The following is a 13,965-nucleotide window of genomic DNA, read 5'->3' as shown; positions in this document are numbered from 1 at the left end:
AAGACCAGAGAAACAATTAAAATTGTTTGATGGAGTGATGCCCTTTTACTCTAGTATACTTCTTGTTTAATTGTTGATACCTCACACTAGTCTTGGCAAACTTAGTTTGATTTTTCATGTGATTAATGAACTTTTTAAGGGTCACTGTTACCTTTAGAGTACTCAGTCATAATTCTTATTGTTATGAGAGTTCAGGTATCTGGCTGAAGTGAGGTAAATTTTTGAATTTTGTGATTAGCTGTGTAATAACCAGGTACTTGGTGCACATTGTGACAATATATAGTATATATATATATATATATATATATATATATATATATATATATATATATATATATATATATATATATATATATATATATATATATATATATATATATATATATATGCATGTGTATATATATATATATATATATATATATATATATATATATATATATGTATATATGTATATATAATATGTATATGTATGTGTGTATGTATGTATATACAGTATATATATATATATATATATATATATATTTGCTCAACAAAGATCATGAATTGGACATCGACCTCACACTTGAAAGCTTAGGGGGCAAGATGATTTCTAAGGACCACATCCTGGAGAAGGGTCAGCAGTTCCAAGTAAAGTGCAAGGTGACCGGCCATCCAGTTTCAGATGTCTTCCTGGAGTTCCGGTCATGTAATTCAGTGGGAAATTGTTCCTCTCCCAACCCGGTTAATGGCAAGGTAATTATTGTGCCCTGTTTTCATATTTAAGATGATATAAAGTTATTAATTTCGCCACCTTAGCTTTCAGGTCAATGTGTTATCTGCATAGTGTGCAAGAACGTGAGAAGGTATGTAGGCTAGAGATGAAGTGCAGTCTCGTGCTTATACCTTAATAATTGAAGTAGTTTCAGATTTTTTAATCGTTCTTGGCACAGGCTCTCGTTTTCCATAGGTTCATCTCCCTAGAGAGCACAATGATATTGCTAGTTTTATCTACAGATCTTGCATCCTCCAGATTGGAGGCAATGACCATTGTATGCATAACTAGATCAAAATAGCTGATGATTATATTATTCGTAGTGTTTACTCAGAACTGCAAGTCCATTTTATAGACTCCCATAGGTCCGGCCAGAAGGATTTGCTTTGGTAAAAGTTGAAAATTATGGCAAAATAAAGTTCATATTAGAATGAGGAAGGATGAAACTAAAACCCAAAATTAAAAATATAAGACTAAAAGCAATGAAACTGGGAACCATAGAGACACTACAAGAAATTTGAGGTGCTAAACACAGTTTGCTGTGCACGTTGCACTGTCAGTAGTGCCCCCTTACAGGGGTATGTCAGTACTGAACCTCATCAAATCTTCTCAAATCTTTGTCTCTTTTAATGTACTCTCAGATATCCCCTCTTGGTATTGTTTCATTAGCTAGAGTGAATGGTTCAGTTTTTCATTATTATTGATTGACTGTGAACACCCCTCCAGGTTGTGATGAAGGGTTCTTCAAACCTAACATCAACAGTTGGGCCGAAACTCCAGGTTTGGCCGGAATTTGCTGAAGTCCAAGGAATTTACCAGTGTATTGGAACAAATAAAAACGGAGACAAATTTTTAAGCAATCATGTCGTACTAGCAATTTCAGGTGAGAGCTTTGAGATGATAGAACTTTTTTGAAATACCTCAAATGAAGAAAATAACTTTTTGATGTAGTGGATACGTAACACTGGAAAATTTTATTAATGAACTTCATTCCTTGAGTAATGACAAACCCCATTCCTTGAAAAGGCACTAATCCCTCACTTTTCTTTTCCAAGCAGATTGTGGTCAAATGACCCCTATGTCTATTGAGGCTAAGATATACATGGAAGAATCTAAGCAACCGGTGTATGTCAACAGCTCCTCGCCAGTCATCTCGGTTATCATAGGAGATGATGTCACACTCAAATGTAGGAAAAACAAAATGCTAGACATAACAGATAAGCTCGAGTGGATTTCCCAGGATTTCAGTTTTGATCAAGGTATCTTGATTGTGGAAATAAACACGTTGTATAATCGAACAGCACGATTAACTGTATTTACACGCTTAAAAGCACATTAACGTTCATTTGTATTTTTTATGTGATTTATATTAATTTTTTCATGCATTTCTTTTCCATCATAGAGATTTCCTGTAAACGCTTAGTATGTTGTAAGTTACCCTCTGCGTTCTAAATGGTAAAAATTTTTGCTGTCATGGTAGTGTCTCCTAAAATGTTCTCCTATAGAAATTCTGTAATTTTTTTCCTTATTTATAAAAGTAAATAGTGAAATTTTAAACCTCACATGATGTGTACATGATTATTCTGCAGTTTTCAGTTCGGTAATGATCCAAGCTTTTCTTATTTATCAGACTATTTTTGGAGGTGAAAAGAAATTTTACATCATGTCCAAAGTTAGAAAACTTAATTAACCATTATTTATTGTAAGAAATGATTCTTAATTCATTATTTATTGGATGAATTGATATGTAATTTTGGAAAGAACACATCTCTTTGTTGTAGGATTAGATTGGCAGATTATAGAGTTTTTGACGTGGACCTTGAAACCCGTTGCAGAGAACTTCACCAGAGGGCAAGAAGAATTTTCAGAAATCCTGATGTGGCATATGGGTCCTGACCTTCTCAAGTACAATGGCACGGAAATCGGCTGCGGGTCTGCTGACAAGAGGCAGTTAATTGTCCAAGGTCAGGATGATAATTAAAATTATGATTCAGAACAAAGGGGTCTGCTGGGATATGTACATCCATGTGAAGTCTTGCCAGGCTTTTCCTATGGATGGTCTTTGTTGTGGTATCATGATGCCTGGTGTTCTTCTCTGTTTTGTCAGAACGTTATGCACATATACAAGTTCATCAGGATATGTTTTATCTATCCATTCTTAGTTATTGCAAGTACATTATATTCAAGCACATTCACTGTAAGTAAAATGTGTCGCTAGGCTTATGTTACTAGCTTATAGAAAACTCACCCTATAAAAAGACACCACGAGAGACATTCAGGTTCCCACATTCTTAGAGGTGAATGGGAGGAAGGGTAAGTTCAACCAGTTAATCAACGTGTTCATACCTTTGGCACTACTGTATATGTGAGAGAATGCCAAGCTTGATGGACACAACTAGGTATGGAGATCAGACAACCACATGAGTACCGATAGATTTGAGCAGGTCATTGGCAAAACTCTCTAAGGTTAGAGTGAAGGTAGAGCGCAAATGAGACAAGGCCAAAGGTATATAACCAGAAAGTATTTCATAAGAACAGATTTTATTGACTGATGCATCTACTAACATGTCAGCAGAGACAGGATTCTTATACATCACTACTGTCGATTAGGAGGGGTCATGAGTATACCAGCCGACTGTGGCTCTGTGCCCTATTTTATGTGCCAAAGAGGTAAATAGTCCTATGTCCCAGAGAAAAAGAAAGAACGGGAAGTAAAAGTATGAAGGTGGGTTTAAAAAATAATGACATCAAAACTGGGTGAAAGGATAATAAACTTCTATCGGTTAAATAAAGAGTTGACAGAGGACTGTGATAGCATTTCCGTGTGGTCTTGATTAGAAAGCATAACTAATTATTTATCATAACTTTCATGAAACAGTTTCTCTTGTCTCCCTCAAAATAAAAGTTCTTCCAGAACACACTGAATAGGCTTTATTTCCTTGGAACCTCAGAAATCTTCTTGCACTGGAAGTAGGGCCTGTGAATAATGTAAGTCTTCAGTATACAGTATAAATTCATGCAAAATATTTTAGAATGCTTAATTATCGAGGGTAATTCAATTTTTTTCTTTCTTTCAAGATCTTGGTCACAACATACAGACATATGTAAATGGAAATGTAAATACTCATATATGCATAAACTGTCTACAACATTACTTGATGAGAAATTTATCTTTAATTCATGTTCTTTTCCATAAAAATCACCATAGAGGCCAAAGCACCACAATTCGTGGAACATGAGTCTTTCGAAAGTGTTGTGAAACGCATCGGGAGCCTGACACCTGGGACGCTCGTGAATTTCACTTGCAAAGCGACCGGAGTTCCAGATCCCATCATCAGGTGGACAAAGGTAGCTCATGAGATCTTAAGATCTCAGTTGGTACTGTCACATATCCTTCCATGTAGCTTGGCATGTTTATTCCCCACTCAGATTCAGATGCATCTTAACAGTACGAGGAAGTCGAGAAGTTGAGAGATCATTATGACTATTAAAATACACCTACAAACATTTTCAGAAATTCTTTGCTAGTCATCAGTGTAAGTTAGAAATTGCTTACTCAAGCACCATTACAACAACAAAATAAAAACAGCTGGCCTGGTAGGAAGGAGTAAGGCTACATATATATAGTTAAACAAATCCTCTATGCAGAGTTCTGAATAGAATATTCCTTTTTGTAATGAAGATAGTACTTTGTTAAAAATTTATGCACTCAACCCCTCCAGCTAGGGCTGCAGTGAGTAAAGTTTTCTAGAAGTCTCGTAATAGTACCCCTTGGTTAAACTACATAGGGAATTTCTTTTCAAGAAAACTGGTTACTGATGCTCTTGATGAACCTAGTAAAGATTTAGCTACTGAAAAGGACAATAGCATCTCCCTCTGCATTTTCTATGGCCTCTTATGGTTGATTCCTTGTGCCGCAAAAAGTTGTTTTTAAAATGGTCACAGTGATTGCTGGACTAGTAATTGCGTATAGTGATAAAGACTCTTGGGTAAGAAAGAAGTTAATTTTTAGCAATATGTGTCAGTGTAGTGTCTAAACTCAAACCATGACTTTTCAGGATGACAAGCCTCTTAAGGATAAACGACCACACGTCACAGTTGAGGGATCAACACTAAGCCTTTATCTGACCGATGAAAACGATTCTGGTGTCTACAAGTGCAGTGTAAGTTTTATCCCATTTTTACTTTCAAATAGAAAGGATCTTTTGATAGAATATATGTCCTGTATAACAGTGACCTTTTATATTAAACCATCAAATAAGAGAAGACAAATTGCTATTGTGTAACCCTTTCAGTTCTATACATTTGAAAAAGATTTCAGTTGATTTATTGAATATTAATTCAGTGTAAATTGTTACTTATGGCTCCTTACATTTATCAGAAACATATTACAGTATATTAGCTCAAGTATGCAGTAACATGTTAGCTTTAGTGATGCACTTTCATCCTTTAGACAATATTATTGTTTTGTCTAGGGTGGTACTGGATCCACATAGTGCTTATTTCATCATAAAGATTTGGAGGACAGTTTAAAAATTCACTGTAAATTTTGTAGGTAAATTGGACACCAATAGTTTTAACAATTTTGGTAAGGATGCTCCACTGAAGAGTTACAAAAATGTATAATCCGTGTTTTGTAATAGCTGGAGGAATTACATATCTGGGAACCTGATTTTTTTTCATGAGTCTTAACATTCTTAAGGTCTAGGGGCCTTTTTATTTAAATCAAAGGCTAAAATCATTCTATTTGAATTGTTTGATAAAAGAAGTACTCAGGAACTTATAACTTGATTCAGAGTTGCTTTCTCCAAGATGAAAAAAATGCAAGTTTCTCATGTAGTTTTATGGTTCACTCCTGTGACCAATATTTGAACAAGTGAAATGTAGTCCAGAAAGTGAATTAGTGTAAGACAACACTAAAAAAAGTAAGTACATCCATTTGCAGTGGAATTGCTTTAATGACTGATTGCATATACAATAATCAAAGGCATAAGTAAGATTAGAATTGATAACAGTATAGTGAGCCTGTGTGTACCTACCCACTCCAGCACTGTGACTTCATCTTCTAATTCATATAACCCAAAATTTATATATACAGAAGTGTGACTGAATGTAGCTAGAACGCTAGTTATTGCAGGTTTCGATAAAGCTGGACTGATAGGTATTTTACTGACAATGCCCGACACCATTTTGGCTTGTGAACCAGAAAGTAAATGCAAGTAAGGTATTTAGCACTATTGTATTTCCTGAGTCTCTACATTATTTTGCATTTCTTCTAAAACTCTGAAAGTGGAACTCACATACATCACAACAGTGCTGGAATGTTTGTAGAACTTACTCTCTTTCTCGTCCACAGGTATCTAACAGAGCTAGCCTAGTGTATGATTCTGTAAAACTCACTATGGACAAAGGACATCTCCCCCCTGCCTGGATCTTCGTTATTGTTTGTGTCTGCTTCATTGCCCTTGTCTTAGGGAATATCGCTTATCATGTCGGGAGAAAGGTATAAGAAGAAATTTTATCATACTACTCTGATTGGTAACAATATTGATCTAATCTTTGGTTCTTGTTTTCTCCAATCCAGTATTCTCCATTGTTTTTTTTTTTTATGTCTACTTTTAATTATTTAATTAGTTCTTAGATTAACATATGTCGCTAGGTTTAATTAAATTATTAGAGTTTAAATAGCTTGTCTAATCCTCAGTTACGTAACTTGTTAATCGAAGTGGAAGGAGAATGCTGAGTATAATTAGGTTGAACATTTTTCGTAATACATAGCAAGGTATTTGATACCCATTAGGTGTTATTATGAATGACAACATGCTGATAAACTTTATACACACCAGCCGACATTCCTTCGGGCCAGCCCTAGGAGAGTTAATATTAACTCAGTGGTCTGGTTAAACTAACGTTAAAAAAAAAAAAAAATCACCAATTTACACCTCATGTTACTCTTGCAGTGTGTTTTAATATACTTGTACTTGCATTTTTTTTCTTGTTCATAATGAATAATAATCTCACTGTTACACCCTACCCTAAGCTTAGTGTTTCCTTTATCATTTTCTCTTTTATCAAAAATATCTTAGCAGTGCATTTTTTTTACTTTTTAGAGGGGTGATAGCCATCACTTACATTAATACTGGTATTCCTTTTCTCTTCATCAGAATATGTATCAGTCTCCCATGGCTTCCACAATGCCAAAAATCTAGTCACTGTTTTCAGCTATATATTGAGTTAAATTCCCTCTTTACAATCCTGCCTTTACTCTCGTTGTTGTTGTTAGGCATAAACCAATTATTTTCAAATTGCGTTGTGAATTTGGAGCTTCTCCTTTCCTTTCCCTGTTGCAAAGTCAATGAATGACTTTGGAGTTTAAGTGAACCCTGCTTGATATGTCCCAGAACTTCCTTTCAAGTTACCAAAGTTCATGGTTTACAAGAGACTGATCTCAGTGTTTCAAGTCATGTATGACTCAGAGGAAACAATCACTTCATTTCTGTTCTCTCTTGGGATCCATAGAGAAGGAGTGTCTTTATGCTGGAGGAGGTGGAGCACTTCATCAACGGTGCTCCAGATCGATTCAACCCTGAGCTGGGGCTCAGCCAGCAAGCCCATCTCTTGCCTTGTGAAAGCAAATTTCAGATTGCAAGAAACCGCATTGAATTTGGTCTGCATTATTTCTTTATTATGCACTTATTTGTTATTTCCTATACAATTTAGAAATGAGGAGATTGTTGAATATCAGCCATTCCATTATTAGATTTTATCTTCCAAGTTCAGTCCAGCTTTCTAACTATATATAGAAAGATAATGCTTTACAACTAAGTAGAATGAAGCCTTGTATTATGTGATGACTTACAATAGGGAAGTTCTACTGTACATTTTTTATTGATTTTGATGATAATTATATGCATATGTTATGTGACGAGTAACAAAATCTCACAAATCACATTGTCTCTTCAATTCTTACTCAGCTCACTTTAGTAGCCAATTAAGACACCTGCCTTTAATCAACAGGGAAGCTCATAGGCAAGGGTGAGTTTGGACATGTGTTTCAAGCAAAGGTGGATGGTCTCCTACCAGAAGAGGGGCAAACAACAGTTGCAGTGAAGACAGCCAAGTCTCGCTCTAATGATGTATTCAAGAAGGAGCTCATTGCTGAGGTCAAGATCATGATGCATATTGGCAGACACGCCAACATCCTCAACTTGCTTGGAGTTTGCTCAGAATATCTGGCAACAAAAGGTCAGAGAATGTTAGGTTTCTCTCTCTCTCTCTCTCTCTCTCTCTCTCTCTCTCTCTCTCTCTCTCACACACACATACAAACTGTTGTGTATTCACATGTATCACTTCGAAAGCAGTTTTTTCTAAGTAGTTGATGACATGTTGAGGATCTTGATGATGTTTTAACCATTTATTTAATCATGTTCTTTAATCTTCATAAAATGCATTAATAACAGAAGAGAATACAGGATTGAAATGCTTGCCTTGCACACAATACCTGATAGAGCATTAGAGTAATCAAGCAAATCCTTCACATACGGTAATCCTTCATTTAAATGTATTCACGTTATCCAGAAATCAACGTTATCTGGTGGGCTTGCAGCACCACAGTAAGTATTAAATATACATACAATAAATGAAAATTTTAAAAATGCATTCGTATGATAGGCAACACTGTGTGTGCAAAAAGAGGTGATGGTAACATTGTTTACAGTCATTAGTATGCTGAGAAAGGGTTATTGTAGGGGTGCTAGGCCAAGGAAAGCATTTCAGCATTTCAGGGGTTGGGGGAAGCAGAAGGGTGGGTGGATAGGGCTAGTCAGGCTTTTGTATTTGTGAGAGCTTTCATGATTGTTATTGGCTTAAAAGCACTATGTCATGTAATATATCATCACACATCACTGTATATCACTCCTGACTCACTAATACCTTGGCTGATGAGAAAGAATAAAATTTACCCAGTTGAAAGCTTTTGAAGTGCATTTCAGATTTGTTATGTGCAAGTTCTTCTGGTAGCCATTGTTGCAAACCATTCATAGTTGCACATGTAAAGTGACCATGTACCCTGCGTAGGTTGATGGATAGTCTTCCAGTGATTTGGTATCGTTCGGTGAAGACTCAGCTCACCTCCCAGATCATTTCCAGTTGGTTCCATAACCGCTTTTATAAGGTCTTTCATCATCAGATACAGGACCTTGGCATTGCTAGACATTGGGTGAGGGCTTTGTTTTGTGGACAGTGCACCTACCACAAGCCAGTTGTTCAGTGGCAGGCCATATTAGGGTCACGTTTTTGCCTCTTAATATGATGCACTCATACAACCAGTGGAGTTAAGGTATTATTGTTGCAACAAAACAGCTATGCAGTAAACCCCCGATATTCGCGTTCTCACGTTTCACGGACTCACGCATTCGTGGGTTTCTCTGTGGAACATATGTACCCATTATTCGCGGAAAATTCGCCCATTCGCGGTATTTTTCACTGAGAAATATTCACTAATTACTGTATTTTCATATAATTTTCATACTAAATGCACTTTTTGTGATAAAACTATTAAAATACTCAGGTATAAGCATTTTTCCAGGGTTTTTCTTGTGTTTAAACTATCAAAATGGGCAGTTCTTAAGTGTTTTTGGAGGGTTTTAAGTATTCGCGGATTTTAGCTACTTGCGGGGGTTTGCGGTACGCGGTTCACTGTACTGAAGGTAGTTCCTGAAGGAGATGATGGTGTGCTAGGGAGAAGGAGCAAGGCTTGGATATGTCGGGGGAACGGACTCTGGAGAATATGTGAAAGTACTCACTGAAGTGTGCCATCTACAACTCCACAGATGCTTTGAAGAACATCACCAGGAAGACCTTAGAGCACTCTTTGAACCCTATCTTGAAGAGGGGGGAATGCATGATTAACTTCCAAAGCTTTGACACTGATGTCTTTCATGCCCAACTCGCTAAAGGAGGCAACGTAATTCCCAGAGATGATGCACAATAGGGGCTGGACGAATATGGGGGTAATCCTAACTTCCATCTGCTGTCCAACACCAAAATAGCTGCTACAGTTGGAGGAGGAAGCCCCTGAAGACAGTGATGACACTGGCAGTGAGTCTGCAGCACACCAAACTCCAACATACAAGGATAATTTCATCCAGCTTTGAGGGAGCCTCAACATCAACCAAATGTATTTTGCTAAGCCCTTGGCATTAGCTGAAGAAGCTTGAGAAATTCAGCAGCTGGCAGTTGTGAAGCAGAATCATTGTTCATTTTAACTGAGTACCCTTGATAGTTTCTTCAGACCCCCAACCCCCATGCACCAAGCCCATCACCACCCACTTCTAAAGTAACTTGGTCATTCAGGTCTGAAACACATGAACACTAAAGCACCTTTTGTTGATGTGCCATGTCCTTCCGGCCAGAAATCTGATGATTCTGTGACAGCTCTTGGAATTCCTGTGTGCACCTCAATACATCTTCTGATCAGTTCGCTACTTCATTATCTTGACAAGAGACAGAATCTCAATGATACTGTGGTGTTCGAGGATGGGGAGGAGGAGGAGGAGGACTTGTAAACCCTCCTCATAAGTTCTTAAAAGTCCGGCCCACATGAGTTTCGGCATAGCACGCAGGTAAGAGAGAGAGAGAGAGAGAGAGAGAGAGTTTTTTGTAGATGTTATTGCATTTCTAAGAGAAAAGATAGGAACACAAAGGTACAAGCTAAGAGTTGTACATAAGTACAATATGGTCGTATACTGCATGTACAGTACAGTAACTGGCATATTGTGTGTTGCTTATAAGCATATAGTGCATGTATATCTTGTTACAAAATAGAGGTTAAAAGGTAGGAACTATGGTTTATCATCCATACATATCTATAAAGTGTACTGTTTGTTGTTCATAAGTATACATAATGTATACAGTACTGGAAAGTGACAAGGTAGGGGAGGTAAGGATATAAATTTACTGTTTTACATCTACAGAGTGTTTTTTCGTGATATCCGGAAATTTCCAGTATCTGGCAAGGTCTTGGGTGTATTAATGGGGATAAATGAGGGATTACTATGAAAGTATAATGGTTTTTGGAAAGGCTTATCACTGCAATGTTGATTCTATTGCTTTTTTGCACCTCAGAGGCTTTTGATGAAAGGAAAGTGGGAGTTGATATCAGTTTTGTGAAGTGGCTGTTATGTACAGTATTTGATATGATGGTAAATTTTCAGTGATTGTTTGGTTAATTTATCAGGAAAGGATAAAGTAAGGCAAAATACAGTAGTTACAGAGAAAGAGATTACAGTATAATTTACTTAAGCTAGAAGGAAAACCAAAAGAAAGACAAATCCTGTGACAGCTCTAAATAATACCTTGTGCATGTGTGTGAATAGGAGAAACTGCAGAAACTGGTGGGAAAAATATTCCATCACTGGTGTGTAGTAGTGCTAAAATAAATAAATATATATATATATATTATGTATGTATATATATATATATATATATATATATATATATATATATATATATATATATATATATATATATATATATATATATATATATATAAAGCTTACTTTAGGTGTATATGCATGACAAGAACATGTATGAATGACAAGAAAAATAAAAGAAATCTCCTGTCGGAGAAACTAAAAACATAAGTAATCTGAAAAATAACCTAACCTAACCTTTATACTGTATATATATATATAAGCTTACTTTAGGTGTATATATGCATGACAAGAACATGTATGAATGACAAGAAAAACAAAAGAAATCTCCTGTCAGAGAAATTTCTTTAAAAACACAAGTAATCTGAAAAATAACATTTTTTTGTACGACAGGAGAGCTTCTGGTGTTAGTCGAGTACTGTTGCCACGGCAACCTCCGAGATTACCTAGTTCGTCACAGGAAGAACTTTGTGCAGGATAGGAATGCATCCAACCACTGCAGCCTTTCTTATGGGAAAGCCGAATCAACTGTATATGCAGAGTATGTACTTATCTTATTGCAGTGCTTTTGTTTGCCTAGGAATGATCAAATTTATCTGGTGTATACCTTCCTGTATATTTTTTTCACTTTTAGTAAAACCAGGATAAGTAGATAACAGTTCATTGTCTGTTTGTCAGTAAATAAACTTAACAAGTGTTTCATGGTGTCTTGCCTATGATTATTTTTATTTACACTTGCATAAACATTTGACTGAAAATGTTCACAATAATTTCTGTTCCCCTGATAAAATCTTTATCATTTTAGCATTTGTGAGTTCTGAATATTTCAGGTAAAAAATTTCTCTACTAATGGTTTGTTTCTTGTGACAATTGTAAGTTGTTTGTGTTGATGCTTTTGTTATTTTATGGTGAAGGTAGTTTCTGCAAAAAAATTCTTTGAATTTCTCTAGTTATTTGTAAACACTCATGGCATCATTTGTAAAACATGACCTAACTATACTATTACAATGTTTTGACACCCACATATATATGAGGATGCTTAGGTAATGGTTGCCACAGGCTTACCCAAATTATGATGATGTCTAAGGAGACATTAATTTTTTTTGTTATCTATTTGTTTGTCCCTATCCCTAGTACCATGGTGCAACATAGGTAACTTTTCAGATAGATAGCCACATCAAATTTTGTTGTATTTTCCTTGTTTTCATTAACCTTCTTATAGAAAATTTTTAACAGCTGACTGTTGTGGCAGAGTTTTGACATTTTGTTAAAATGTCATTGACACACTTTGGCTTTAGCCATCTTGAATGATACAAAGATTGGAGCTGGACCCATGTTCTGTAAAAAAGTCAATCCTGATAAAGTTTTAAGACAGCAAATGAGAAACTAATTTGTTTAAGTTTGCCCTTCTTCTCAACAGATTGAGGAAAGATGATGCCCTTTCATCTCAGGGCACGTCATCTGTGGTTGAAAGTGACATTGAAAAAGAACGTTCCCTGGATGTAGTTTCATCATCACCCAACGTGGCCTCAACACTGAATGCTATAGAACTGAGCAGTCAGGAACCTTCTAACCCCAGTAAGTGTTAAGACGATAGAACAGGGAAGTTCATTGCTTCCAGGCCAATCAAAATTTATAACTTAGGAAATACATTGATCCATGCTGAAATAAACGCTTGTCCTGCATTACAATGCGGTGGCTTAGCACTGGACTACTGCCTTTCCTTGCCCAGGTTTGAAACCTGGTGTGGATGGGCATTCTCATTTCATTCCAAGGATTTAGTATTCAAATTTTCAGAGGATTTTATGTGACCATTTTGTATTATATGGTGCAGATGGTGTCTTGCTCGGAGTTAAGTTTCTTAACTATGTCTAGTTGGGCTGCCCTACTGAAGGAGATTCATCTTGTGATTTTTTCTTCTTCGGTTATAACTCTTTAAAAAAAAAAGTATTAATCAGGAAAAACATGGAAAAGTAAAGAGTTCTGTTGAAAGCTTCTAACAAAAGGATGGTTACCCAAATTGATTGACTCTAAATCTTACAATCTTGAGCTGACGTATGCCTACAGATTGAGAACTGAAAGAGAAATGTTTGTGTTTTCACATTCCTTCACCTAATGGTCACCTCCTCTCTCATATTCTTTCTCTAAATTATTATTTTCTTTCATATTCCTTTTCCTGTTACTATTTTATTTTTTCAAGCGCTCTCTGAATGTTACAAACTTCTCATAGCAATCTCTTTCTTCCACTCCCACAGTCTTCTCATTTCACATTCCTTCCCTTGAATGATGACTCCTCTACATTTCACACTGATTCTTCTAATGATCACTTTCTCCCACTCCACAGCCTTCATATTTCACAATCCTTCTATTAATTATCACTTTCCCTCTCTGGCCTTCACATTTCACAATCCTTCTTAATTATCACTTTCTTTCCTCCCCAGCCTTCACATTTCACAATCCTCATAGTTATCACTTTCTTCCCCTCCCCAGCCTTCACATTTCACAATCCTCTTAATTATCGCTTTCTTTCATTCCCCAGCCCTCACATGTCACAGTCCTCTTAATTATCACTTTCCTTCCCTCCCCATCCTTCACGTTTCACAATCCTTCTCTTAGTTATCACTTTCTTCCCCTTCCCAGCCTTCACATTTCTCTATCCATCTCTTAGTTATCGCTTTCTTTCCCTCCCCAGCCTTCACATTTTGTAATCCTTCTCATAGTCATCAAATTCTTTCCCTCACCAGCCTTGGCATTTTACAATCCAGTTATCACTTTCATTCC

The 13,965-nt window shown here is 36.3% G+C and overlaps 1 protein-coding gene across 2 annotated transcripts in view; it reads left to right on the top strand.

The window, feature by feature from the left end:
• Positions 1 to 13,965, top strand: part of LOC136841538 (vascular endothelial growth factor receptor 1-like) — a 75,898-nt gene that overhangs the window by 54,037 nt on the left and 7,896 nt on the right. For both annotated transcript variants that reach the window (XR_010853983.1, XM_067108507.1), the window contains exons 6-16: positions 536 to 732; positions 1,478 to 1,634; positions 1,810 to 2,010; positions 2,587 to 2,715; positions 3,960 to 4,099; positions 4,810 to 4,914; positions 6,108 to 6,254; positions 7,271 to 7,418; positions 7,769 to 7,996; positions 11,578 to 11,725; positions 12,605 to 12,762. Coding sequence is in view for 1 of the 2 variants with exons in the window: in XM_067108507.1 (XP_066964608.1) it covers positions 536 to 732; positions 1,478 to 1,634; positions 1,810 to 2,010; positions 2,587 to 2,715; positions 3,960 to 4,099; positions 4,810 to 4,914; positions 6,108 to 6,254; positions 7,271 to 7,418; positions 7,769 to 7,996; positions 11,578 to 11,725; positions 12,605 to 12,762 (1,758 nt within the window). In the remaining variant the exon portion in view is untranslated. The remainder of the gene's footprint in view (positions 1 to 535; positions 733 to 1,477; positions 1,635 to 1,809; positions 2,011 to 2,586; positions 2,716 to 3,959; positions 4,100 to 4,809; positions 4,915 to 6,107; positions 6,255 to 7,270; positions 7,419 to 7,768; positions 7,997 to 11,577; positions 11,726 to 12,604; positions 12,763 to 13,965) is intronic.

The sequence above is a fragment of the Macrobrachium rosenbergii genome, chromosome 9 (genome assembly GCF_040412425.1).
Source record: "Macrobrachium rosenbergii isolate ZJJX-2024 chromosome 9, ASM4041242v1, whole genome shotgun sequence".
In the NCBI taxonomy this organism is placed as follows: domain Eukaryota; kingdom Metazoa; phylum Arthropoda; class Malacostraca; order Decapoda; family Palaemonidae; genus Macrobrachium; species Macrobrachium rosenbergii.
This window is presented reverse-complemented; position numbering and strand designations above follow the sequence as displayed.